The sequence below is a fragment of the Vanacampus margaritifer genome, chromosome 2 (genome assembly GCF_051991255.1).
Source record: "Vanacampus margaritifer isolate UIUO_Vmar chromosome 2, RoL_Vmar_1.0, whole genome shotgun sequence".
In the NCBI taxonomy this organism is placed as follows: domain Eukaryota; kingdom Metazoa; phylum Chordata; class Actinopteri; order Syngnathiformes; family Syngnathidae; genus Vanacampus; species Vanacampus margaritifer.
Window position 1 is genome coordinate 39726916 of NC_135433.1, and position 26526 is coordinate 39753441.

The 26526-nt window shown below is 40.1% G+C and overlaps 1 protein-coding gene and 1 long non-coding RNA gene across 2 annotated transcripts in view; one reads left to right on the forward strand and one right to left on the reverse strand.

Annotated features, from left to right (window-relative positions):
- LOC144044846 (receptor-type tyrosine-protein phosphatase S-like) overlaps window positions 1-26526 on the forward strand; it is a 125714-nt gene that overhangs the window by 94183 nt on the left and 5005 nt on the right. Inside the window, exons 16-33 of the mRNA XM_077559505.1 lie at window positions 1707-1824; window positions 1984-2643; window positions 3343-3437; window positions 4621-4874; window positions 6219-6306; window positions 6476-6694; window positions 8822-8979; window positions 10261-10272; window positions 10500-10612; window positions 14257-14354; window positions 16326-16449; window positions 16998-17173; window positions 17761-17880; window positions 19200-19354; window positions 19418-19703; window positions 21665-21843; window positions 22297-22423; window positions 24778-24903. Coding sequence (XP_077415631.1) covers window positions 1707-1824; window positions 1984-2643; window positions 3343-3437; window positions 4621-4874; window positions 6219-6306; window positions 6476-6694; window positions 8822-8979; window positions 10261-10272; window positions 10500-10612; window positions 14257-14354; window positions 16326-16449; window positions 16998-17173; window positions 17761-17880; window positions 19200-19354; window positions 19418-19703; window positions 21665-21843; window positions 22297-22423; window positions 24778-24903 — 3108 coding nt within the window. The remainder of the gene's footprint in view (window positions 1-1706; window positions 1825-1983; window positions 2644-3342; window positions 3438-4620; window positions 4875-6218; window positions 6307-6475; window positions 6695-8821; window positions 8980-10260; window positions 10273-10499; window positions 10613-14256; window positions 14355-16325; window positions 16450-16997; window positions 17174-17760; window positions 17881-19199; window positions 19355-19417; window positions 19704-21664; window positions 21844-22296; window positions 22424-24777; window positions 24904-26526) is intronic.
- Window positions 1326-8439, reverse strand: LOC144044847 (uncharacterized). Its single transcript, XR_013291373.1, has 2 exons — window positions 8158-8439; window positions 1326-2142 (listed from the first exon to the last, which is right to left on the reverse strand). It is a non-coding gene; the product is annotated as an uncharacterized LOC144044847 (long non-coding RNA).

Genomic DNA, 26526 nt, shown 5'->3' on the forward strand with positions numbered 1-26526 from the left:
CATACCAGGCTCTAGACTGACCCTAAATAGAGGCATTTTACCCCTAAAATTTAAGACAACGAAAATTTTCATTTACTCGCGCCAGTGCAACCAGTAAGTGTGCAGATAAAAAAAAATACTATTCTTGAATCATTTTTGTTCTTGTCGTACTTCTGCTTCACACTTCAGCCCATTTGTCAGTAATATAGTGAAAATTAGTGGGATGAATATTTACTTTGCAAGTTAATTTATAGTGTGTGCCCCTAACTCTTCTAATTGCACCCCTATAATTTCACGTTAGGGGCCACTGTGGTAGTCTGGAGCTCTATACCAAGGTTATGTTAGTTTTTATTTTGTTTGGCCTTTTATTCTTTAACGCTACTGAATGCAAAAAAAAAAAAAAAAGAATTTCAAATTGCTACTGCTACCTGTGGCCAAAAAATGAAACAGCATTTTCCCTTCGGCACATCCACAACGCGCACATGATGTCACATCCACAGACAGAGGGAGGGAAATTCAAACCTGAATCCAGTTTGGAAACTATTGGCCAGAGGCTTGCAGGAGTTCCCATTATGAACAGCTAAGGTGCTAATCTACTAACTAAAAAAAATTCAGTCATAAATGGTCAAATTAAAAGGCTATGGTAAAGATATCTTTGGGCAAATTGTTACAAAGTGCAGCTTTAAATTCAATTCGTTTTTAGATCAGGTTTGTTATTTTTAATTACTTTTTTTTCCAAAAATGCCTTGTTTTAGTTTTTATTAGTTTTAGTTTTTTTCCCTATCAAGTATTGTCTAGTGCAAGATAAAATGATTTTTTTTTTAATCACTAAGTGGTGTGTAATAAAATAAAGTACAATTTTCAAACAACTGCTTGACCTTCATTCTTCTGTACAGCAATACCAAAAATAAATACATTAAAAATGAACCCCAAATTCTCATGTATGATATTCATTGACAAGGAAGAAAACAAAGGACACTTTCGCTCTACTTATAGTTAGATTTAATTTCTTTTTATTAACGTTAAATGTACATGGAGTTTCAGTAAGTTTTAATATATTTAAAGCATTTGCATTTTTATTTTACTTCATTAATGAAAGTATTTAAAAAGAAAAATAGTTTTAGTTCTTTCAGTTACTGTAATAACCTACAGAATAGCAGTCAGTATGGCGCAGAACTCTCTGTCAAGGATTCAACAATAGTAGCTATGAAGTCAATGTGTGAATGACCCTGAATTTCTTCTGGATCTAATGGTAATCTAAAGTGTATTCAGCGCCATACTGTCTATTCATCCAACAAGTGCAGTTTAAATGGTGATTTTTATGTTAAATGTAAAATTCTGTCAAATGAATTATCTATTCATTTATTTATTTTCACAGTAGTGCATTACATTTCATGCAACCATTTTCTCTAGGACTTTGCATTAGAGTTATTATTTTCAGCTGTAGTCGATCCCAGCTTACTTTTGGTGAGAGGCTCAACTCAACTCTATTTATAGAGCACTTTAAAACAACCATTGCCACATACAAAGTGATGTACATGGAGTAAAATCAGTCATAGGATCACAAAGTCAATTAAAACCAATAAATTAATAACAGAAATACTGCAGACACCATAAAACACTAAAGCAATGCTGAGTCTCATGCAAAGTCAAATAATTCAAATGTTGTTTTAGGACAATGCTATATACTGTATTGTAGTCAAACGATTTTGTTGTTCCCTCCACAGGAGATGATTTTGGGAGGCCTGAAAGCAGAGACTTTGTACACTGTGTCAGTTGCAGCGTATACCATCAAAGGTGATGGAGCACATAGCAAAGCCAAGCTGGTGAAGACCTCAGGCATGGGTAAGCACATGCTGAGTGTACGCTTCTGAATTTAGCAACGCACATACTCCGAAGGGAATTTTTAATTCCGCCGCAGCAGACAAATTAATTTCAGCACTTGATAAGTAGTTAAATTGATGATCAAAACTAACTTCCTGCTTCCCACGCTGTCCTTTTCAGTACCTGCCCCTCCCTGCCTGTGGGCGCATTCGGGATTAGGTCCATCAGTGGTGCTTCGATGGGCTCCCTCGCTGGAATGCGCCGCGTCAAGCTCCGATGGCCCGAGGCTCCCTCTGGAAATTCAAGGCTACCGCCTCCAGTTTGGCCTGAAGAATGCCTCTGTGGAGAACACAATAGATTTCACCAAAGAGAGAAACTTCACCGTCGTAAACCTCTCCCCAGGCTCCTCCTACGTTTTTGTGCTCTCTGCAAAGAGCCGAGCGGGTTACGGGGATGTAGCACGGAGGGAAATAACCCTTCCTGTCATCCCACCCTCAGGATACCCCAAAATATTGGACTTTGTGAATGCCACTTGCTGCTCTCTGCAGTTCTCCTGGCTTCCTCCTGACCAAGAGGAGAGCAATGGCGTCATCACCGAGTACAACATTGCTTACAAAGAGACCGCAGGCTCCAAACCCTCAAGCATTCCGGGCCCCTTTTCATTCCTGGCTCTCAGCTCTCCCCCACATGTAGTCACGCTGCCGGCGAGCCAGTCTAGCTACACAATCCTGGGCCTCAATCACAGCACGGCCTACGAGGTGCAGCTGCGAGCCCGCAACAAGGCAGGGCCCGGCCCCTTCAGCCCCCCTCTGGTATGCCGGACCCTGGCCTTGGAAACAGGTAGAGTTGGCCTTCAGACTCCGGAAACCCCTTTCATCCAAGCACTGCTTCGACTTCACATGTCGCCTGCTGTGGAATTCACGCCAAAACACAAAAGTCAATGAAGGCCAGTCGTTAGACTGGCCCCCTCACCCTCCCACTCCCGACCCCTCCCTCCTCGCCGAGATGCTGAAAACAAGTCGGAGAAAGGCGACAAACCCCTCAATCTCTTTCACTCACTCACTTACCTCCATCACTTACCCTTCACCAATGGAACGAAGCTGAATGTTAATGGCTGTTTGCTTCAACAGCACTGCTTATCACATTCCCTCAGGTAAAAGTCAATACAAGGCATCGATATACGGTACAGTATCTAATCCAGAAGGTAAGTGGACAGCTGAAGCGAAGTGAAAAGCTGGCGATTGGTTCAATCTGATAAACTCCACCGTCACTTTTATCGGAAGCCGTTGTTGACATGCCGACTTGGGAGTGGAACAAACACAACCTTACACTCAGTGAATGTGGCATGTCACATTCCGACTGCTGCGCCGTCTTCTCTCTTCCTACCACCATCCACTCTCCTCATCACCTGTCCATCCTCCTAACCACCTCGTCTCACCTGACTGACACTTTTTTTTTCTTTACAGGTTCACAGCGGGGAGACAGAGTTGTTACTTTCAATAAAAACGCTCCACTGAGTGCCGTTTTCTTCTCTTTTAGACGTGCCAAGGAATTTTTCAGTCAATCTGGCCACGAGGACGAGTGTTCTTCTGACGTGGGAGTTCCCTGAGAGCAGCAACCCGTATCGCTTCAGTGTATGTCCGTCATCTTAAGCACCAACATATTTTTAAGGATAGAATTAGTCACAAGCCTGCTAATGGGCACAACTTTTTACAATGTAGCCCTTTGGGCGAGACACCAAATTTAGTATCTTAATATGGACACAGCATGCCTCACTGTGGAGCAGTAGAACCATCTAATTTCTCCCAGCCATATCACAAAAAGTAAAAATGTCTTGTAATGAACTCTGAAAATTGTCAACAGGAGTGTTGTTGCATTTTCAAGTAAATGTTCAGAAAATACAAATTCAGGAATCCTTCCTGTCATTAAGGATGTTTGATATCACTTTTATTCAGACCGACACTAGAACGAGTACTCAACTTGATGAGTCACCGATTCCAATAATAAATACCGATACCAAATTCCACGAAAAAATTCAAATAAAACAATGGCAGGTCATTTTAAAGAGCTGTCTATGTATCCCAATATAGCATTTTTCCTTAAAATTGCATCAGATTAACATAGATTTTATTTTCTTCTAGTTTCTAATTTCTACTTCCTGATTGTAAAAAGGCCACAAGTGAGCAACCAATAGCGGTTTGGGCCTCTGTCGCAGTGTCCAAGTACAGATACCTTGAAATAAGGCCACCTGTAATCATCCAGATGTTTTAGTATGTTAATTTTAGTAAGTTAGTAAGTAAAGGAACTTTATTTACATAGCACCTTTCACAGACAAAAGGTCCAAAAAGTTCTTCACAGGTAAAATTGATCACACAGATAAAAACAATCAAATGCAAAATACAAGAAGTAAAACAAAATAAAGGTAAAAAAGAAATCAGCCTGACAAAACAAATATGTTTTAAGTTGGCTTTTAAAACCATCAGCAGTTAGTTTTGTATCCATAATATTGGCTGACAAATGCAAAAATGCTCTCATAAGAAATTGTAAAAAGTTAAACCTATATTTAGTTCATCCAGGACCTTACTCCTGCAACAATGAGTGAATCTGTGCTAGCTCATCATGCATGAGAAAAGCCCTGCAGTGATGGTGACTAATGCAGCAACGCACGCAAACATGCACCCAAAAACGCAGAGGTTCGAGTAAAATATAGTATTTTTATACCTTGCTTTTAACGTTCTTTCAAATAGATGTATTATCATTAGCATTATTGATCGTTATCATTACAATTGGTTACTGACCTCACTAACCTTCTCCAAGGTGGAGTATAATCGGCAAAAGTTGGAGGTGGATGCTCGCCTGAAGAAGGCGGTCATTCCAAACCTTCAGCCGGACACCAGCTACGACTTCAAAATCACCGCTCCCGAAGGCAACATGGGCGGCCTTCGCCACCGTATCACCGCTAAAACATCCCCGCCAATCACCGTCCGCCGCCCGGAGATTGACCACACCCGAGACACGGAGACTACAGTCACTATAATTCTGCCGTCACTGGAGTCTCGAACGCCTGTCAAGTAAGAAAGAATGATATACTTGTGGTTTTTGGAGAAAATTAATTGGTAGCCAATGAAGCTTGGCTACATACCAGGCAAACTACAGTATGCTCTTTAAAGACCCTGGAAAGCAAAAATAAATGTCTTGTAAATTTGACACACTCTAGAGTAGTGTTGTTAACAACCCTGGCACATGAATGATTAAAAAATCCGCCAAGTATATAAAATGACGCTTGAAAATGGTGAACAGCCAATAAGATGAATTCGCTGAAGCCACGCCCCACTCAACTGTTACCTGGCAATCAAATACTGTTGATAGCGGTGAATACATGCACTATGAAATTGGTGATAGCTTCCATGATGTAAAATTATGTCAGCGGTAGGCATGCGCTGATATTTCATTCTCTGACGGTATGATAACTGTGAGCAAAAATATCACAGGATCACGTTATTAAAATGATAGCTCTAAAAATCCGTCTTTCAAAATGTTTGGGTAAATAAAACCAGCATTTTTGCCATTGAGCACAATATGTTTTTAAACAAAATATAGAATTATTGACACATTAAAAAAATGTGTAACATGTTAAGTTGTAAAGAAGAAAGTCAAAAGGAAGGAAGGAAGGAAGGAAAAAAGGAAGGAAGGAGAAGAAAGCAATATTAATATTCTTCGTCTTCGTGTTTTAATTCATCTGTTTAAGAAAAAAAAAAAACATCTGTGTTGGTATGCTGGAATTATTTAGTAGTTAATGCATTTCTTCCGTCACTCTGCTCACCCCTCCCCTCTCTGCTCTCATAATTAACTTAAGAGAGGTGGCTTGTTTAGTGATCTCTGCAAGCAGCCACAGAAGGGACATCTCCTTTGATGTACCTCCAAAAAAGTAAAGAAAAGTTCATTAATTATTGTGAGGGACAATTTTAACCGTTTTTGAAACCATAACTTTTTAAAACTACGGTAAAGCGTCACATTTGGTCCCTGGATAGGAGGCTCACCTTGAAAGTAAATAGTTACTGTGGACCATAATAATGGGAAATTTAAATAAATGATTCCCAGCTTTTCTACAAATTGCGACATTCAAGAAGGAGGCATAGCTAGCTAACTAGCTAATGGCATGCTGTAGTGCTATAGATTCATAGAGGGGGAAGGGCAACTCGTACCAGATGCCAGATTGCATCAACGGGCACCATTATAGCCACGGCGAAGAAATATCTGGAAACTGAAATGGTAAAAAATGCTATATCGCTACAAATTATCTACAACTTTGCAGGGTTTTTAATGCTCGCATATATAGCCTAATTGCAGTAAATTGTTGAAAGTTGTTCCAGTGATCTATTTTTTGGGGTTATGCTTTACTTTTCCTCTTCTAGGAATGTTTATGTAGTCGTGGTTCCATTGAGGCGAGCCCGAGGTGTCATCAGACATCTGAAGAGCCCGGACGAAATGGATCTCGAGGAGGTGAGGATTGCAAAAAAAACGCCACTGATCTAGGAAGGCGAGAAAGATCTCTAAACACCCACACCATGAACGAGCACACTTTGAACTCCATATGAGTTTATACAAATAAAGTATTAGTCACGTTGGGATGCATCATTTCTCTCCTCCTCTCTGCTGGCCCATGTCTCAGCTGTTAAAAGACATCAGTCAAAAACAGAGAGACTCTCGCCAGCAGAAGCAGGTGGACCTGCGCCGCGCTTACATCACGGCCCGCTTCACACCTGCCACCCTACCAGCCTTCTTCACCCTGGGGGACCAGCTGGACTACGGCGGCTTTGAGAACCGCGCATTAGAGCCCGGTCAGGAGTACGTCTTCTTCATCCTGGCTGAGCTCAACTCTACAACCGGGGTATGAGCGCCGCCATGTCACATCTCTCGTGATCCCGCCCTCCCTCCCTCCCTTCCACCGCCATCCAGCAGGCTGTCACTATGCATCGAGATCAATATGGCCTCACAGCTGCAACAATAAAAATCACGTCAGCCAAGGTGTAGCCAGCAAAAGGCAATAACCTTCATGTATTTCCATCAACGGCACTAATAAAGATTGATTGGTGGCAGGAGAGATGTTGCCTCTTTGTGCGCGACTGCTCGACGTGAGCAATAGAATTGGAAAAGACATAAATATTCAGCTCCGAGACTTGTATTTTGTAGGCTGTATTTCAGCCTCAGGCTGCTCTCGAAAAGGCCATCTGAGCTCATAAAAATACTTGATTGTGTTATATCACTATAAACTTAAATCTCCATCTCTAATTAAATAATGTGCATTGTCTAAAAGGCTGCAAAAGTGTGATTCTGTCATATAAACACACCTCCCCTATCCTTTCCTTGGTTAAACCACAAAAATGTGTTCTCAAAAGCAATTAGGGACGGTTACTTTTTATTGTAACTATGGGTAGGTAAGTAGGTAGGTAGTTGAATACATAAATGTTCTAATCCGTTACTGTACTCACAGTCAGCTGTCATACTTGGTTGCAAACTACATATGGATGATAAACAGTGCACTGTATGATACGTTTGTTGATATGCAAAACCAAACAAAATGAGTTTGTTGAGCCATTAACATTGCAAGAGAGCAACTTATTTTAACAGTCATTGTTCAATAATTTGTAATTATAGGTAGGGGACTGACCAATAGTATCGATTAAACACAGTGACGTGCAGTGAGCTCTAGGTTTGGGTAGGCAGGCAGTCGCAAATTGAGACGCACACACCAATTACAAATTTGTGTGTCGGCAGGTGAGTGTACAACGTATCCGAGGGTGGCCATATTTTCATTTCCAAAAAAAGAGGACTCTCAGCCTGACCTCGAAATACTTGATACTCAGATATAAGATGCCATACATTCAAACTATTTTAACACAAGCCTTCTTTGTATGGGTAGAAAATAAAACGAAAAAACATTACTCTCTTTTGAAGTCTTACATGTTTTTTTTTTTTGTTTTTTTGTTTTTACTTTGAGCGGGGTTCGTACCCATCGCCTGTGGTGCGGCAGCTCAAGATTAGCTACTCAGCTAAAGTTCTGGGCCACCGTCAGCCAGTGCGCAATCTGCCAGCCACAGTAAACGTGCACTCCCATTTGCAGCACAACGAAAAAACGCACAATTTCACACCTGCCCGAACGCCCGGAAAGAATGTAATGAAGTGAATATCTCCCTGTAAAACAGCCTAATTCCTCACAAAATCAAGCTATCAGTAGCAATGCCAAACACCATGTAAAGTGAAACAGCCAGTAATTAGAAGCACATCCACAAATCCAATCTTTCCTTTTGCACCATTCTTTGTGAAAAGTACGAATAATTATTTGTCCCTTACTTTGTTGACGATCCGGTAGCTAAGGCGTTGGCCTCCCATCCTTCAAAAGATGGCGATTTCCCTCAAAAGAAAGCCGTGAAAATAGTTTTATATACTCCAGAGTGGCGACGTCTTACCGCTTTTCTGTGTGCTCAGTGTGTTTTGAATTCACAAATGCACTGTGCGAACGTACGTTCGCATAGGAATAATACAGCGACGTAAAAAAGTTGCGTAGCGATCTGCCTGTTTGCGTAAAGGACTTTTCTACTGGGTAACTGACTACGCATGCGCGAACACACATTGCTACGCGGACAGGGAAAAGCACAGTAGCGGTGTGCCTTCAGGAGGATAATTTTGTCAGCATTTTTGCCTGCAGGCCACACGAAGTAATGAGTCATTTTTAATTGAGGTATGAAAATCACCAAATGTTGTCACTTTTAACCCTATAGGTAGTGTAGAAATAATTAAAATAAATAGAAAAAGCCAAACGGCTTTCATTTCAGCCTGGGGTAGGCAGTACCTACCTTGCCTATCCTGACCGCACGTCACTGATTAAACATATAAACATACAAACATATAAAATCGACCCAACACCAGCAACATGTAATATGTAACATTACTGAAGTTTGTAGTGTATTTATTTGGTGCCTACTTTACTTTATGACACCTGTTTGCTTGTCAACAGAAAATGTACGTGGCCAGCCCTTACACTGATCCAGTGATCGCCCCAGATTCAGACCCCCAACCCCTGGATGGCGGTGACGGTCTCATCTGGGTGGTGGGACCGGTGCTAGCAGTGGTTTTCATCATCTGCATCGTCATCGCTATTTTACTCTACAAGAAGTGAGTTGAACTGAAGAGCTTATTGAAAATATTGTAACCATGAGTGATATTGTTACAGTTGAAGGTAGGCTTTGTAAAGGTGGATGAAGGATTATCTTTCATGTATTATATTATATTTGTATGTAATAAATATTATATTTAATATACGGGGGTATATAAAATATACTCAGAACTCCAATCACCACGATCGTGACCAACCAATACAGTAGCATAGTAGTTTTAATTAAAACATTTTGTACATTAAACATTACATGAAGATTTTTACCTAATAATGTATTGTTCCTAAATGTTATATACAACTGAGTTCAGTTGTATTTAACTGAACGTACTTAACAAAGAAGTTGAAGTCCTTCTATAATGTACGGAAGCGTAGAATTGCCAATATGGCGTAAAGCTAACAAAAAACAACAAAAAAACATGTTGCAAAGTTGATAAAGTCGAAGGAACATATTGGTCAAATGTAGGCCAAATATTCTCAGCATTTAGCCCGTGTTTTAACAATATGTTCGAACGACTTTACCAAGACTTTATTGACTGCAAAGTCATTCCAACAACTTTATCAATACGTTTGAATGACAAAAAATGTAGTTTGAACATTAAATTCAGTGATTCGTCTGCATACCAACAGAGGCATCCCGTGTACCACTGGTGGTACTCGTACCATCGTTTGAAAACCCCTGAGATAGATCACAGTCCATTAGTGCAGCTAATGGACTGTGAGATGTATTAAAGAGGAGGTCAGCAAAGTATTCTTGGAACAACCTGTGTATATTCTGCTTTTGCTCTGTGGTTGTGGTCCCTTCTTGCAAGAATATTCAATCATCTTTAAGCTTATCCAGGTTGTACAAATATTTTTGTTTAAGTATTTCTTACACTACCAGAAAGAGATATATCCCCATATCCCAAGATAAAAGATATTTAATAAACATGATGAACACAATACTGAACATCCATCAATCCTTTTTATTTTAATTTGTACGTAACTTTATCTTGATTTGCATATAAACATATTTGATCCTTCCACCAAGTTTAGTACTTGTTACACAACTAACAAATATTTTACAACTAGCTTCAGTTGATAATTTCATTGCTTAAAACATGAAGTAAGACTTTGGTTTGTTGAGGAAATGTGTTCCAGTTTGAAATGTGCTCAACCTTCATTCTGCTGCATGCCGTCCAGCTTTTGAATACTAATGCAGCATATTGATTTTCCTCTGTCTGTTTCCTTCCTTTTCCTTTCCTTAATTATTCCTTCCCGGGCTCTTGTTTTACTGGAAACAGCAAACCTGACAGGTACGATTACACCAATGTCAAGCTCTTTTTTGTAACCTTGTACCCCAAGCAATTACAGAACATAACACCACGTTATTGTACTTGCACATAAAATGTCACATCTTTTCATGTATGTGCATTGAGTCACCAGTGCTAATGCTAATGACGTGTCAGTGCTGAGTCTAATTTTCTCTGGCTGGATTTTTGCGCGCGCTAATTGCTCTCTTCATAATTGCTGTCTGGAGCAGCAAGCGCAAGGAGTCGGAGCCAGGAACCAAAAGTCTTCTGAGTAATGCTGAGATGATGGCCCATCACCCGACAGACCCGGTGGAGATGAGACGAATTAACTTCCAGACTCCAGGTATGGAATATATATAGCAGTTCTGTCTTCAGTGGCCGTAACTGACAATTCAAATGTGTTGTTTTTTTCTCATTTACTAAAATGAGACCAAGAAAAAAAAATCTACCACTAATATGACCTATAACCTATACAACTCAATTGGAGGTGGAAATTTTTTTTTCGGCGGGTGGCGGGTATAAGAAATAAGAGATGATCTGGTTGCGCACCCTTTTTGGGTAGAATCCATGAGTGTGTCTCATCTTGACTCTTTTCAAAAGTACCCACACATTTTTCATGTCTTGAATGTTTATTAGTGTTTTAGGAGAATTTTTACAATTTAATTGTAATTTTTTTCCCCCCTATGCATTTCGATGAGCATCAATTTCGGCAATTAATGGCCTGGGACCAGTTCCAGTCCCCCGTAAATAGGGGGTGCACTGACCAGGAAATAAACAAGTTGTTTAAATAATTTGGATACATTGGTCCATCTTATGATTGGAATGATGATCAGTTTTGTTTTGTTTTTTTCTTAAAATCATTGATCGGTGATCGGCTCCAAAATCCTTATTATGCAAAGCCTAGTTTCATCAAACATTTTCCCACATACATTAAGGATATTTTAAATTGTGTTTTTGCTAAACCTAGCCTAGCTTGGATGGTTTTGCCACCCTACATGTCCTAAACAGCCAGTAATTCCTGCAGGTCCTTCAATGTTGCCTCCTTGACCAGTTTCCTTCTTGTCTCTTCATCAATCAGTCATGGTTGTGCCACATTTCTGTATTTGATGATGTCTTCGTAGTGCTTATAGGTATATTTAATAATAACAATACATTTATCATGTATAGCGCTTTTCAAAGTACTCAAAGACACTTCACAGAAAGTCCATAAAAAGATCGAGGACATTAATAAAATCTGTACAACAAGCTTAGAAAAAAAAAAAAGTCCAAAACATAAAATCATTACAATAATAAAATCAGTACAAAACTAAACATTCATAATACTAAACATTAGACATTAAAAAGCGACTTTGAACAAATGGGTTTTGAGTTATTTTTTAAAAGTGGAGAGGTCAGTGCAGGCACGGAGTGATTGGGGCTGTGAGTTCCAGAGAGTGGGGGGCTCTGTCTCCCCAGGTTCGGAGTCTGGTCCTATAGGGGAGGGACAAAAGATTGGAACCAGAGGAGCGGAGAGAGCGAGATGGAGTGTGTTGGTGGAGAGGGTTTGTGAGATATGGAGGGGCTAAATTATAAAAGAGCTTTGAATGTAATTAAAAGAATTTTGAACTAGATGTGTTGCGGAATGGGGAGCCAGGGGAGGTTTTGAAGGGCAGGGGTGATGTGTTCACAGGTGTGGGTGAGGAGGCGAGCAGCAGAGTTTTGGATGAATTGTATTTTACTAAGGGTTTTGGATGGTATGCCATAAAGAATGCTATTGCAGTAGTCAATTCTGGATGTAATGAAAGCATGGATCAGGGTTTCAGCAGCAGAGAAGGTGAGTGAAGAGCGAAGTTGTGCTATATTTTTGAGATGCAAAAATGCTGTCCGGATTATTTGCTCGAAACGAAAGAGTAGCGTCAAGGAGGATGCCAAGGTTACGGATGAGTGGGGATGGAGTGAGGATATTGTCATCGAAAATAATGCAGAAACTTTAAGTGGATTTTGTGAGGTTTTTTGGACCAATGAGGATTATGTCGGGTTTGTCGCTGTTGAGTTTGAGAAAATTGTGTTTCATCCAGGTTTTTATATCATTTAGACAGTGGGTGAGGATGCTAATGGTATTGGAGTTTATGGATTTGGTAGAGATGTAAAGCTGTATGTCATCGGCGCAGCAGTGGAAACGAAGGCCATGTCAGACTCCAGTCCTCGAGGGCCTGAGTCCAGCATGTTTTCGAGGTTTCTCTATTCCAACACACCTGATTCAATGATCAGGATCATTATCAGACTGCTGTAGAGCTTGCTGATGATCTTAAATATGATTCAGCTGTGTTGAACATGGGAAACCTCTAAAACATGCAGGATTCAGGACCTCGATGACCGGACTTTGACACCACTGCCTTAGAAATTCTTGTGTAGCATTCTCCCGACTCCTACCTTTGAGCAATGAGCTCCCGCTGTTGCTATGGAAGCTCTCTGAGGACTATGGCTCAAGATGTGACAAAAAATATCTGAAAAGCCTACTAGAACATTTGAGCTTCATTTTGGGGTTAATCAGAGGCACTTTAAATAGTGGAAAGTGCGCGTTGACTCCCGTTAATTACTACCTGCACCATAGTCGATCAACAAAATTTTGTCAAATTCAAATCCCTAGTGGGTAAGATGCTGAAGTTTGAAAAAACACAATAGACAGTCCGATATTACAGTGGTAATTATTCTTTATTTTCTTAAATTCTTCAAGTGTGGCGATTTCAGAACCTTCTTTCTGTGAGACAAGAGCGCGAGCCACCCTTGATAAGCAAACAAATGAGCCTGTCCCCGTGAGGTCAAGTTGGTCACCGCCCATCTTGTACAGTCAGAGAATCATGACTGAGTCACCACCACAGTGTGGAATAAAACGGAAGCATGTCCACCCACACACGTCACGGGCGACAGCTTCCCTGAACAGACGAAAATGAGAGAAATCCAAGAAATCCACCTCATCGGTCTATAAATGTTAACTTCTGAATTAACTTCAAAATGTGAAGCGATAGATACAAGTGAAAGTTGACTCATCGTACGGCTTGGTCTTGCCAAGCAAGACCCTATTGTGAAATAACTACGTTGCTTCCTCTCTCTCGCCGTGAAATCCAACAACACTGCTGGTTGTGTGCTGCGTGACACCAGCAGCCCTGTCACTTCCTCCATGCAACATCCCAAATAAGCATAAGCCTTTCATGAAGCAGTGATGCACACAACGTCCTTGTTGAAAATGTGCAGCGTTTCCATGGAGAAGATCTGAAGATGAAGGTTTTCAGCCTTTTTCTATGCAAACTGAAGACTATAAAATAAAGCACTTCAGCTCCTCTCTTCCATCATGAGAATTTTCTATTCTCGTGTGACAGCAGCCTTGAAGTGCCCTCTTTTCATCCTTTGATATTTGTGCCTCTGAGATGCTCTGAATAGATGAAATTTGTTTCCCGCTGATGATGTCTGAGGTCATTTACGGCATGAGAGGCACATTATGTTGCGATTACCTGTGGGTGCGGCACAAGCAGATGAGCGCGGGAATTGATTTGCGTGATGTGCAAAACATGCATGCGGCTGCATTTGATTGCAAGAAATCCGATTTGAGGACCTGGATTTGATGTTGGCGCTATGTGTTCCTTCGCCAGCTGCAAAGACGCAGGACTCGGTGATGTTGCTTCCTTTGTGTGCGCACGTTCAAACTCTACTAATTAGCGCTCTGTCTGTGTTTGTTTTGTCGGCTACGCCGCTTCTCTGATGGCACACCAAGCAATTTATCAAAGAAAAACAATTTCAAAACAAACACAACTCACGCTGTCCACGCGCACGGCTCCACATTGATTTTCTGCCTCAGCGTCTTCCTTAATGATATGTGATGTTCCATGCTTACGCAATTATCCTCGCATCTTCGTATGAGCGATGGTGACCGGCGGTAATTTGGGTTATTTGGATGAAGCCGGGAGACCTCTGACCCGTTTGCTGTGTCGCGCGCTTGTTGTCATGCAGGAATGATGAGCCATCCTCCCATTCCCATCAGCGAGCTGGCTGAGCATATTGAGTTGATGAAAGCGAACGACAATCTGCGGCTTTCCCAGGAATACGAGGTGAGACACCTTTTTTTATTTTATGTGGATTAATGAATGCATCCTTATTGCTACCCCTACCTTGGAGGTGACTACTTAGGTGATGACTTGCTTGACTAAAACCTATGAGAGACTCAATTTGATTTTGACTTGAACTACAGGACTTGGCAAGTCTTGCATGTTTATATTGGAAAATCTGCATTTTTAAGGTGGTGTGTGTTTTTGAAAAAGTCTGTTTAAACCTGGCAGTATGCTGTTTTTGCAAATCCAATGAAAGTTCATCTCATGGAGCAAGTATCATGAAGGAGGACAGGGGTGTCAGTCATTTTAATTCAGGGGCCACTTTCACCCAAATTTCAAGTGGGTCGGACCATTATGCCTGTGGCTTTATAGGCTGTAAATAAAATTCTGAGAATATTCACATTTTTTATTATCTTATTGCAAAGTCACCCGAAATTTAAATTTTATTTAAGTGGTCATCAGTGTGCCCTCGGGTAAACAAAATAACAAACAACAGCTACTTTTAGTGAAAAACTGCAGTTTGTGTTCTGTCGTTACGGCCAGATCGGTCCCTCTGATGGGCCAGTTCTGGCCCACGGGCCGTATGTTTGACACTTTTAATGTAAAAGGTAAATGGTGCTTCATTTATATATGTAGGGGACCATTACATCTGTAATCAAGGATTATGCTTGGATCAATGTATTTTGGTCAAATATTTCAAGAGAGAACGGCAACATGCAAGGCTCGCAACCCAAAGATAAGAAAAACAACAACTACGACGTCTGACTAAGCCGTTACAACAAAACCCACTAAGACAGGAAAGATAATGTCACAGTTTAGCTAACCAATAACTGGTCAAACATGAACTAACCTTCATGATACAGCAGTTGTGTATAAGCAACAGGAAAACTTTTTGGGGAAAATGGCATGGGCCCAAATTAGATTCTGACAGCATGATAACTATGAGCAAATATATTGTGGTATTAAAATTATAGGACTAAAATGTCCTGAAATATTTGGGTAAATAAATACAGTATATTTTACCATTGAACACAATCCTTTTTATTTTTCAACAAATATAGAATAGGATATGTACCATGTTAAGTTTAAATAAGTAAATAAATAAATAGTTAAATCTTAACATTCTTGTAATGTTTAGCAAGTCACATTGTGCATCACTAGTGGGCTACTCATGTTGTCCTTGGGGCTAACTATTACACACTGGCACTTACAAATGTACACTTTTAGGAGAATGCTAAGGCTTTCGTGCAACTGTAACTATGTCTATTTCGTCCAACTTCCCTCCAGTCCATCCACCAATTGGAGGCAATTAGAGAAGAAGTGACTCATTTAGAGAAAGAAGTGACTCATTTACTCAACTCTGCAAGCAGCCAATCATATTGTGCCCTGATTAGAAGTCACCTCCAAAAAAGAAAAGACGAGTTTATTATCGGTGAGATACAGGCATTAGCGGTGTTTGAAACCGACACGCCACATGAACTTGAGACTTGAAAGTTAAAACTACTTATGACTTGCAAATAGGCGTATATAATATTATATATATTAATATATATTAATAAGCTGAGGATAGGTCCCCCATAAAAAGCTGAATAGATAAGTGTTTAAATTGATGAAGTTGTTACCACAGACAATAGGACGCTATCTGAAAGAAAACACAGACACCCACTTTTATGATAGTAAAACACAAATAGGTAGTGTAAAAGTAGATAAGTTATTGCTTTTAGTAAAACTGTAGACAAGTGCTCTCTGAGTGTTCCACTCCATAGGTGTTAAGCCTTTTAAGCCCTCTCTTCATAAAACAAAGGCTATTTAACATGTGTATCACTATGTCCAGACTAGCTTATGATTTATTCAGTGGTGCATTTTAGAACCCGTGCACTATATGAAGCTCCCTATCATTCCACATCAACAAATCCACCGTTAAATTATGTCTACACACGCTGCCACGTGCAATTTGCTTCCTTTTCCCAGTCCATTGACCCCGGGCAGCAATTCACCTGGGAGCATTCCAACCTGGAGGTCAACAAGCCCAAAAACCGTTACGCTAACGTGATAGCGTACGACCACACCAGAGTCATCCTGGCACCCATTGAAGGTAAGCGCGAGCTGGCAAAGGAGAGGAACGCAGAGGATGTTAAAGAGATTACCATGCGGAAGAGACAGGCTGATGGATGAAAAGTGAAATTGCAGACATGGCAGTGGAGCCAAACAAACAACGCGAGCGTGTTCAAATGCAACAACCACAGGAGAGATTTGATGTAGAATTCATGAGTGTAGAGTTTTTGCTTGATTCGCATCCATGCCAATCCCTTACAACAGAGATGTCAAATTCGTTTCCATCATGGCTGCCCTCAGTGGAACAAACGAGACTGAAAACTACAAATTCATTGTCTCCTCTTGAAATTATGACACAAATGACTCTGGATTTGATTATTGTTCATTCTAACCACTAATTGTTTTGTAATGACAATGAAGATAACAAAGACTGCATTATTTTTAATAGTACTATTTATTCAAGGTTTTTTTGTGTGCTTTAAAAGACTCACAACAGGTCATTAACAATGTGATTTTTCAAGTTTGACATACAGTATGCCCCATAAGATTGGCAGACAGCAATGTTCCTCAAACGTGTCTTGTTTGCAGGTGTTCTGGGAAGCGACTATATCAACGCCAATTACATTGACGGCTACAGAAAGCAGAATGCCTACATCGCCACTCAGGGGCCGCTGGCTGAGACGTTTGGTGACTTCTGGAGAATGGTGTGGGAGCAGCGGGCGGCCTCTGTGGTCATGATGACACGCTTGGAGGAGAAATCACGGGTTGGCCTGCTGTCCCATATGAGCAACGTGGCATTTTATTTGCAGCGCAGTAATCCTTGATAGATAGATAGATAGATAGATAGAGAGAGAGATAGATAGATAGATAGATAGATAGATAGATAGATAGATAGATAGATAGATAGATAGATAGATAGATAGATAGATAGATAGATAGATAGATAGATAGATAGATAGATAGATAGATAGAGAGAGAGAGAGAGCTAACCAGCTAGATTGAGCTAGCTAGTACCGACCAACAGACGCAGACAGAGGGGGGGAGATAGATAGATAGATAGATAGATAGATAGATGGATAGATGGATGGATAGATGGATAAAGAGAGAGAGAGAGAGAGCTAACTAGCTAGATTGAGCTAGCTAGTACCGACCAACAGACGCAGACAGAGGGGGGAGATAGATAGATAGATAGATAGATAGATAGATAGATAGATAGATAGATAGATAGATAGATAGATAGATAGATAGATAGATAGATAGATAGATAGATAGATAGATAGATAGATAGAAAGAATGAAAGAATTTTAAGGCTTTTTCCTCATTCAAGTCAATACCCTTTGTTCTTGTATAGATAAAGTGCGACCAGTACTGGCCTAGTCGGGGCACAGACACGTATGGTACAATCCAAGTAACCCTGCTGGACACCATGGAACTGGCTACATTCTGCGTCCGCACGTTCTCCCTCCACAAGGTAATAAATCGACATCCTACTTACTGATGACCTTTGTGCAATTTCCCTTTATTGTTTAGCATACAGTCATATATATCCGTGCAAAACTAATAAAAAGGCATTAGTCGAAAGCCGAAATCAAATGAAATGAAGTCATCGTGAATGTCTGTATATTGCCGAGTAACATAATATCATAAAGATTTAGTGGGAAAGATGAGACTGCAACATAATCAACAAACATGGAAGACTTAAGAATATGATGCACTAGAACTGTTTTAATTTGCTGCAAAAGGTTATCGCAGTTAGGCTGGTCATGTTTTGCGAATATTAAAATAATACAAAAACACCCCCAAAATTTGTCCTGTTTTGTAACTATTTTCTGGGCATTTCTTTGAACTAAAAAAAGAGAGAGAGAGTGGCCATTAGGCCACTTCAAGGCGAGTCAAAGCAGGCCAGCGTCCCTCTCTGGGGTGATGAGATTTGACCACTGTTGGATGAAGAGTGCATCTCGGCCCGTCACACTAGCCTGTGTCTCTGTGGCCTACTTGCAAAAACAGAAACTAGGCCAACTGCGGCTTTTAAATCTACTGTATATCTATTTGTGTTATGAAGTGTCACAAGGAGAATTGCGGTTTGTAAATAGAAACAAAGGTGGGAAGTCAACCACTTAAGAACAACAGCATTAACTGGAAGAACTAATTTTGCGCATTTTCCCCCCACAAAAATCAACTCACTCAAAATTTTAATAGTATTGAGCTACTACAATATGTTTGTCCTGCATATCATTCCAAATTCACACAAAAAATGTTACGCTTACTTATGTTGTAGCATAGGGCAGTACAAGACATGGTGGAAGTGCAACTAAGACATGCTGCCATCTAGTGGTGAATGGTGATATTGCAATTTAAAACTATCGTTACTGCATATTTGCACCTGGGCACTTCCAAATTTGTAAATTAGAAGATTTCTTCCCGCCCCCTAGAGTATGTATTATTAATATGTGTTTTGTTTTTTAATTTTTTCCAGGATTTTTCCTCCCAATTTTAACACCACAACCAGAATTGTTGTGGAAAACGCATATTGAAGGTTTATCAGCAGTTTTTTAAGAATTTTTGGGGTTAAAAAAAAAAAAAAAAATTATGTTTTCTATTTTTATTTTTTTTTATTAATCAACCATGTTAATCAAGGGGCCACCAGTTGGCTAGCCCTTATGTATGTAGTTGGAACATGTGTTTGTAGACGACAAGCATTTGTGCCCCAAAGCACTGTAAAAAAAAAAAAAAAAAAGTTTTTACAATCTTTAGTATACAGTGAAACATTTTATGTTACTCTCAAATCAGAGCGGCAGCAGCGAACGACGAGAGGTGCGTCAGTTCCAATTTACCGCCTGGCCCGATCACGGCGTTCCAGAGTACCCGACCCCATTCCTCAACTTCCTGCGTCGGGTCAAGGCCTGCAACCCTCCGGATGCCGGGCCCATCATCGCCCACTGCAGGTAATCCCACAAACCCAACAGAAAAGTGCCGTTTCCACCCTTGACCGTCACCTTCCCTTTCAGTGCTGGTGTGGGCCGCACCGGCTGCTTCATCGTCATCGACGCCATGCTGGAGCGCATCCGACACGAGCGTACCGCCGACATCTACGGGCACGTCACCCTCATGCGCTCGCAGAGGAACTACATGGTGCAAACTGAGGACCAGTACAGCTTCATCCACGAGGCGCTGCTGGAGGCTGTGGCCTGCGGGAACACGGAGGTGGCGGCCAGGAGTCTCTATTCGTACATGCAGAAGTTGGCCAAGGTGGAGAGCGGCGAGCATGTCACTGGCATGGAGCTGGAGTTTAAGGTACATTTTCACAAAGATGTGCATAATATCAATTGAGGTACAATTCTCACTATTGTGTCCTAACCGCCTCATTGTTAAAATATAATATATCGATATGGACATGTGACATAGCTGTTCTTTTTTGTAGCCAATCTGTAAAGAATCGATACAGTAGATCACTTATCAGGGTATAAATTATGTAGAGTAAATTTGACTCTATTTAGAGTGGGACCCAATAGACTCAGTTTTAGAGTAACATTTACACTTGGAAGAGAGTAAAATAAAGAATTGGAAAAATAAAAAACATTGAAGGGTTGAGGAAGGAACTCAGAACCTTCAGCTTGCAATACGGCGTATTTACTCCCTGAGCCACGCAGCTCCTGCTGTTTGTTAGTATATCGCTCATGTCAGCTGGATTCTTCCTCACTCTATCTCTTGGAGATAAGTAAACAGTAGGAGGGGCATAACCCAGGTGGTAGTGTTGCAGTCTCCCAAGATGAAGGGCGTGTAAGATCGTTCCTCAACCCTTGAGTGACTTTTATTTATTTCAATTATTTTATTTTACTCTCTTTCAAGTGTAAATATTAGCCTACTCTAAAACAGAATCTATTTGGTCCCACTCAAATTAGTCAAATTTATTCTACAGAATTTACTGTGGGGTTCAATTCAATTCAAAATTACATTCTAAAAAAAAAGAAAAGAAAGAAATGAAAGGGGACAGAAAGAAGTCAAACTTATGATATCTGCCACTGATCAACACAAAAAAATTATCAACAGAAAATAAATAACAGCAAGCAGTCAAGACGCTTTCAATGTAACAATTAAACAAAAATTATTCTACAGCATGACCTTGTTCTATTTTTTTTTCCAGTAATTGAGCATTTATACATTTTTTTTTAAAATACAAATATACTGAGATGATTTAGTTTTATAATCCAGATTGTTCCACAAATTGACACGTTGAATTGAAATACATATATTAAAAATATCTGTTCCTCTTCATTTTTTTTTATTGATTTTCATGTTAATTGGTAAAATTTCATGATGGGCTTTATACATTATTTTAAGGCGGTTAAACTCCATCAATTCATAACATTTTAAAGTTTTTAGTTGTATAAATATTGGATCAGTGTGATCTCTGTATCCACATCCAAAAACGACACGAGTAGCACGTTTCTGTCAAAGAAAAATGGGTTCAGTGTAGGTTTTGTCAGGGCACCCCCACACTTCAATTTAATAGGTCCGGTATGGAACAATCAATGAATTATGTAACAATAACAAAGCATTCTTGTTCAATGATTCTTTAACTTTGTGTAAAATGGCTACGGTTTGGGATATCTTACATTGCTTAGATACCTTAGGTGGTTATTATTATAATTTTGAAATTTTCATTATATTTCTATAAATGAAGAGTATGTTGCATTAAAACTACTCTGACAAGTACAATTTGTCTCAAAATTTCCTTACAGGGCAAATCAAGACAAAAATTGTCTTTATAATATGTTCTACAAGGCCCCAGTAGCCTAAACACGGCATTCTGGTTAATATAGCTTTTTTTTGGGGGGGGTATATGAATAACTCCACCTGTTTTTATCCAACTAAGGAGGCGGCCATTTTGCCACTTGCTGTCGACTGAAAATGACATCACAGTTGCTCAGGGCTCAGGTAATGACTAATAACAGCTCGCCTGTTTTCTGAGTTTGGTCACGTGATATTCACAAGCTTAGCCATGATTGGTTGTTTCCTGAGCTGAGTAACTGTGATGTCACATTCAGTGGAGAGCAAGTGACAAAATGGCCGCCCCCGAGATGGATAAAAACAGGTAGATTTTGCTGCTTAAATCATATTCCACAAATAGTGGACCCACATAATATTATATTGTAAAGAAAATGTTTGACTTGACTTAAATGAGTAAATGTAGCTTGTGATTACTTGAGATTGACCTCCATTCACATTTTCAACTCTATTTCCTCTCCGTGCAGCGACTGGCCAACACCAAGGCCCACACGTCCCGCTTTGTCACAGCCAACCTCCCCTGCAACAAATTCAAGAATCGGCTCGTCAACATCATGCCCTATGAGACCACACGTGTGTGTCTCCAGCCAATCAGAGGCCTGGAGGGCTCCGACTACATAAACGCCAGCTACATCGACGGTTACCGGTATGTTTACTTGAAGAGAAACATTAACAGGACCCGGCCTCTTGTCCTCCACTGATGGCTTGACGAGCGAATGGATCGGAAAGGTTTTCACCACAGTGCTTGCGCCTGTCACATCACGTCAGCTCTACCGTTACTGTAGCGTACGCATCTCCGCTCGCTGCACGGCACTGTCCACGTCAAAAAAATTGAGGGTGAAGATGATTCCGGCATCCAGACTGCTTGGACACACACACTTTGACTGTTCCACTTCTTGAGAAATAAAATGTCTCATGTTATATACGCTCACGGGCCACAACATTAGGTACACCTGCATCTGCTTTTCTACAGTTTGGATGACATCTCTGCCTGATGTTGGATCCAATGTTTGTATTCTCTCTGGTCGAATTTTAGGGAAGATTCTACAACACTTATTTACTGCAGTTAATTTTACAATGTGTGTGTGTGTGTGTGTAGGCAGCAGAAAGGCTACATCGCCACCCAGGGTCCACTGGCAGAGACCACAGAGGACTTCTGGAGGATGCTGTGGGAGCACAACTCAACTATCGTGGTCATGCTCACTAAACTGAGGGAAATGGGCCGGGTAAGGACACACTGTACACACTACAGTAAATCCAGTTGCTCAACTCGGGGTACTTTTTTTAATTTTTTTTATCTCCATTTCAGACTAGCTCAAATGGGGTAATGTTTCCAGAATCCAAAAGCATCATCATAACTACAGGAGAGAGAAAAATTCATGCACTAATGGGAGATCATTAGTATTTACACATACATTAGCTACACCTGCATAATCTAATGGGATCCAATACAAAGCTTTGTCAGCAATTCTGCCTCTAAAAACATAATAATTTTTTTCTGAAATCATGCGCAGACTGAAATGTAAGACAGCTTGAGCGCTTTTGTTCCTGTCAGTGGTTTTCTAGCTAGCTATGCCAACACCCCAAAAGTGAATCTTCCCTTTGAATAGTCTGCTGGTGTGGTTGCTTTATAACGAGTGCCTTGTTGTCGTGCCGTGATGACCAGGTAGAATTTATTCCAACCAGCAGTGGTTTTAAAGTTGCTCTATCTAACAATTTACCCCAAAACATCTTTACAATAGCCTTTTTATTTGACCATTTATTACTAAAACATCTTCTAAGTAGTAGATTAACACCTTAGCTCAGGGGTGTCAAACATATGGCCCATGGACCGGATCAGGCCCACAAAGGGGTTTTCTCTGGCCCGCGAGATGATTTTTGAAGTAAAAAAAAAAAAATGTAATGTCCGACCAATTAATCAGATGGCCACAATCAACACATATAAATTCAGAAGCAATCCTCAGATGAGCAATGCAACTTTTACACGGAATTCTCCTGGATGTCATTATTTTACTCACAACCTAAAGTTCTGGTTTGTTTAAAAAAAAATTAAAAAGTAAAAACATAGACCAATATAAATCAAACATAAACATGCTAAATATGACACACATTCAATTACTGCTAACACAAATTCATATGACAAGGATTAACGTCTTTGTAACTTCTTTAACCGCGCCACACAAAGCTTTCTGGGAGCAATATATATGCAAAACAAGTAGATATAACACGCCCGGAACTCATACAGGCAAAGTGTTGCCGCTTGCCATTTGCATTTGTGTTATTTTTTTGGAACAATATAATTACAGTTGAGCCCCACAATTTAGGGTTGGCCCACAAATAGCGAAAATCTGCGTATAATTGACGGCAATTGTTTTTAAGGTATATACCATGATTTTACCACTTGGTAATATATTTTCCTCCATGTGGCCCCTGAGCTAATATGAGTTTGATAACCCTGCCTTAGCTGTTCACACTTGGTGCTCCTGCAAGCCTCTGGTCAATAGTTTACAGACTGGATTGGGGTTCGAATTTCCTGGCCTCTGTCAGCGGATTCAACGTCATGTGCACATTCTGCATTTGAAGGAATACTAAAAAAGAAGAACTAAAAAAGATATATTTAAAAAAAAAAAAAAAGATAGTGTAGTGTCATTTTTCGGCCACGGGTGTTCAGTAGCAATTCGACATTCCGTTTTCTCCGCAGCTTTACTGTTACTGTTTAATGTTACTTTGCAGATAACCACCATAATAAGTAGTAGGCATGTTTTTATAGCATTAACAGCACTTCAATTTAAAATAATAATAGTAATACAAAAAACTTTGAATACATATAATATATTGAGGGACAAACACACACTGTTTTACAAAGAGTGTACCGATCTCGCAATGTGTTTATAGTAAATATGATAAATCCCTTCTTTTTTTCTTCAAAAACAAACTTAAACTCATCTCACAATATACATAAATAATCAAAGACTCAAAGATGTATTATAAAGTTAACCTATTGCAGTCACTTTCTGTAAATTTAAAAAGTAGGATTATAGCAGATGACATTCAACAACAAAAACTAAGCTGTGCTGACAAACAATGCAGGTACTTCCTATTTTGTTCTTATTCCTTCAAATGTACACTGCACCATCCAGTGGGCAACAGTGGAATTACACCCAATATAATTGAATAGAATTATTAACTGTACAAAAAAATAATAATCAGTGAAATAGCGGGACCGGGAACCTCAAACGTACGATGGAAGGGGGAGGTTAACTGTATACATTGTGTATGTTTAGTCCTATGAAAAGATAGTCAAAGTAGCATCCATTTTTTCTAGTTTGAAGTATTTGGTTGACATGTCAATTTAGCAGGGCGTGGTTTCAACGCATTCGCTTGTCACAATTTTGAAGCCTCATTTTATATAATAATTTGGCAAGGCTGCTATCAACACTCTTCACTCTAGCATGTCTTTTTTTTTTTCACTTTAGAGGGACTTTAAGGTGTTAGTGAGTGACAAGCTATTGAAAATTGAAATTCTCACACACACATATACACTAATACCACCACCGCATTTGTGTGTGTCTTGTCTCAGGAGAAGTGTCACCAGTACTGGCCCGCCGAACGCTCCGCCAGGTACCAGTACTTTGTGGTGGACCCCATGGCCGAGTACAACATGCCCCAGTACATCCTGCGGGAGTTCAAAGTAACAGATGCCCGGGTGCGTTTCCCTTCTGCATGTCTCCATTCCACTTTTGCATGTTCAAACAGCAGCACCTTGACAATCGCACCGTGTTCCAAATCTGTCAACGTACTACGGAGTCAGCGGCCCAAAGCCATGTCCTATCGACCCGTGTTACCTCATTTGTATGTCAACAGGCAAGTCACCTGAGATTATTCATTCAACCATACTGTCGGTGGAACGGCTGACGTCTCATGTGCGTTTGTGACGGCGCGTCCGTGTGCCAGTCCTAGATAACTCCGGTGAAGCCTGTCCTGTCCAGACGCCACATGGACAGATGCTGTATTGATCTCCATTAAAGAGGAGTCAGAAAGGCTGAGCGGAGGAGAAAAGATGTGATTGCCTTCAGAGTGGCTGACAATAGCAGACGCTTCAGTGGGAAGTTCGCCACAGCCGCTGATCCGGGCTCAGATAACTGTAATCATTAGAAGCCGAAAAGGAAATTGCCAGCCACTGGACACGCAATACAACAAGAATGCATACATACTGTTGTTTCCTCAATTAAATGCTGTATTGTGCCTTAATAACAAAGTAAAAAGTAGCCCGTCAAATAATTACTTGAGTAATAGTGAGTATTCTGTGGGGGGGCTACAGGTACTCAAGTACTTAGTGAGTAACTTCTGATTGATTTTTATTATTATTATAAAATGCAAATATGCTAATTCAGATATTGCCAATTACATCACTTTAAAATAATATAGATACATTTTTATTATTATTAAATGGCCAAATTTAGTCACAATAAATGGTATAATAGGCTCACCAGGCAAAAATGATTCATATTTATATCTATTAAATCGAATTTTATTATATTTGACAGGTGGTTTCACCCACATTTATTACCAACGCTAACATATGTTTCATAACTCAAAAACAATTTGAGTTTTGCCATCTTACATCTTGATCTTAAACGCTGTGCATATGTTACAGATTGCTTTTCTCACTGCTCATTTTGAATGCACACGACCTTTCTACAGCGAGCTCGAACGGGCCCGAGTGGGTCAGATGAACTGCAATTTGTATTCACGTGCTGCTTTGAGAGAGAGAATTACATTTTTGCAAACACAGCCCAAAACTACCACTTGTATATTTGTAAAGTTAGTGTGGAGTTGTTGTAGGCTGAAATGCTGACATGTTCAGGCAGCCACAAATGACAACACAGGACAGGCTGTTCTTTATCGTACTCCATCCATTTTCCACACTGCTCATTTTGACTTGAATTGTGCTTAACTCATTCAAACCCAAAAATGTACAAATGCATTTTTTAATAATTTGCCCGTCACTCCCAAAGACGTATTTATACGTTTTTTATGGGGGTTTATGCTAGAGCATACAGAAGGCTTTGATGCAGCCTCTGAATTGAAGAGAACGGTTGAAGCAATGGTAGTTATTACAAAAAACGGCCAGCAGGTGGCAGCAAAGTATAAGAGATCAACCCAGGGCCATGTTGCAACAAGCTCTTTTCCCCACTGTTTTAAACTGATTTGTGAATAATGATGAAACTTAGCTATATTCTAATGCTAATTGCTGCAAAACAGAAACAGATACAAATATACTATTTTCCTGATGAAAGAAGAGACTTGAATCTTTATTTTGGTAGGT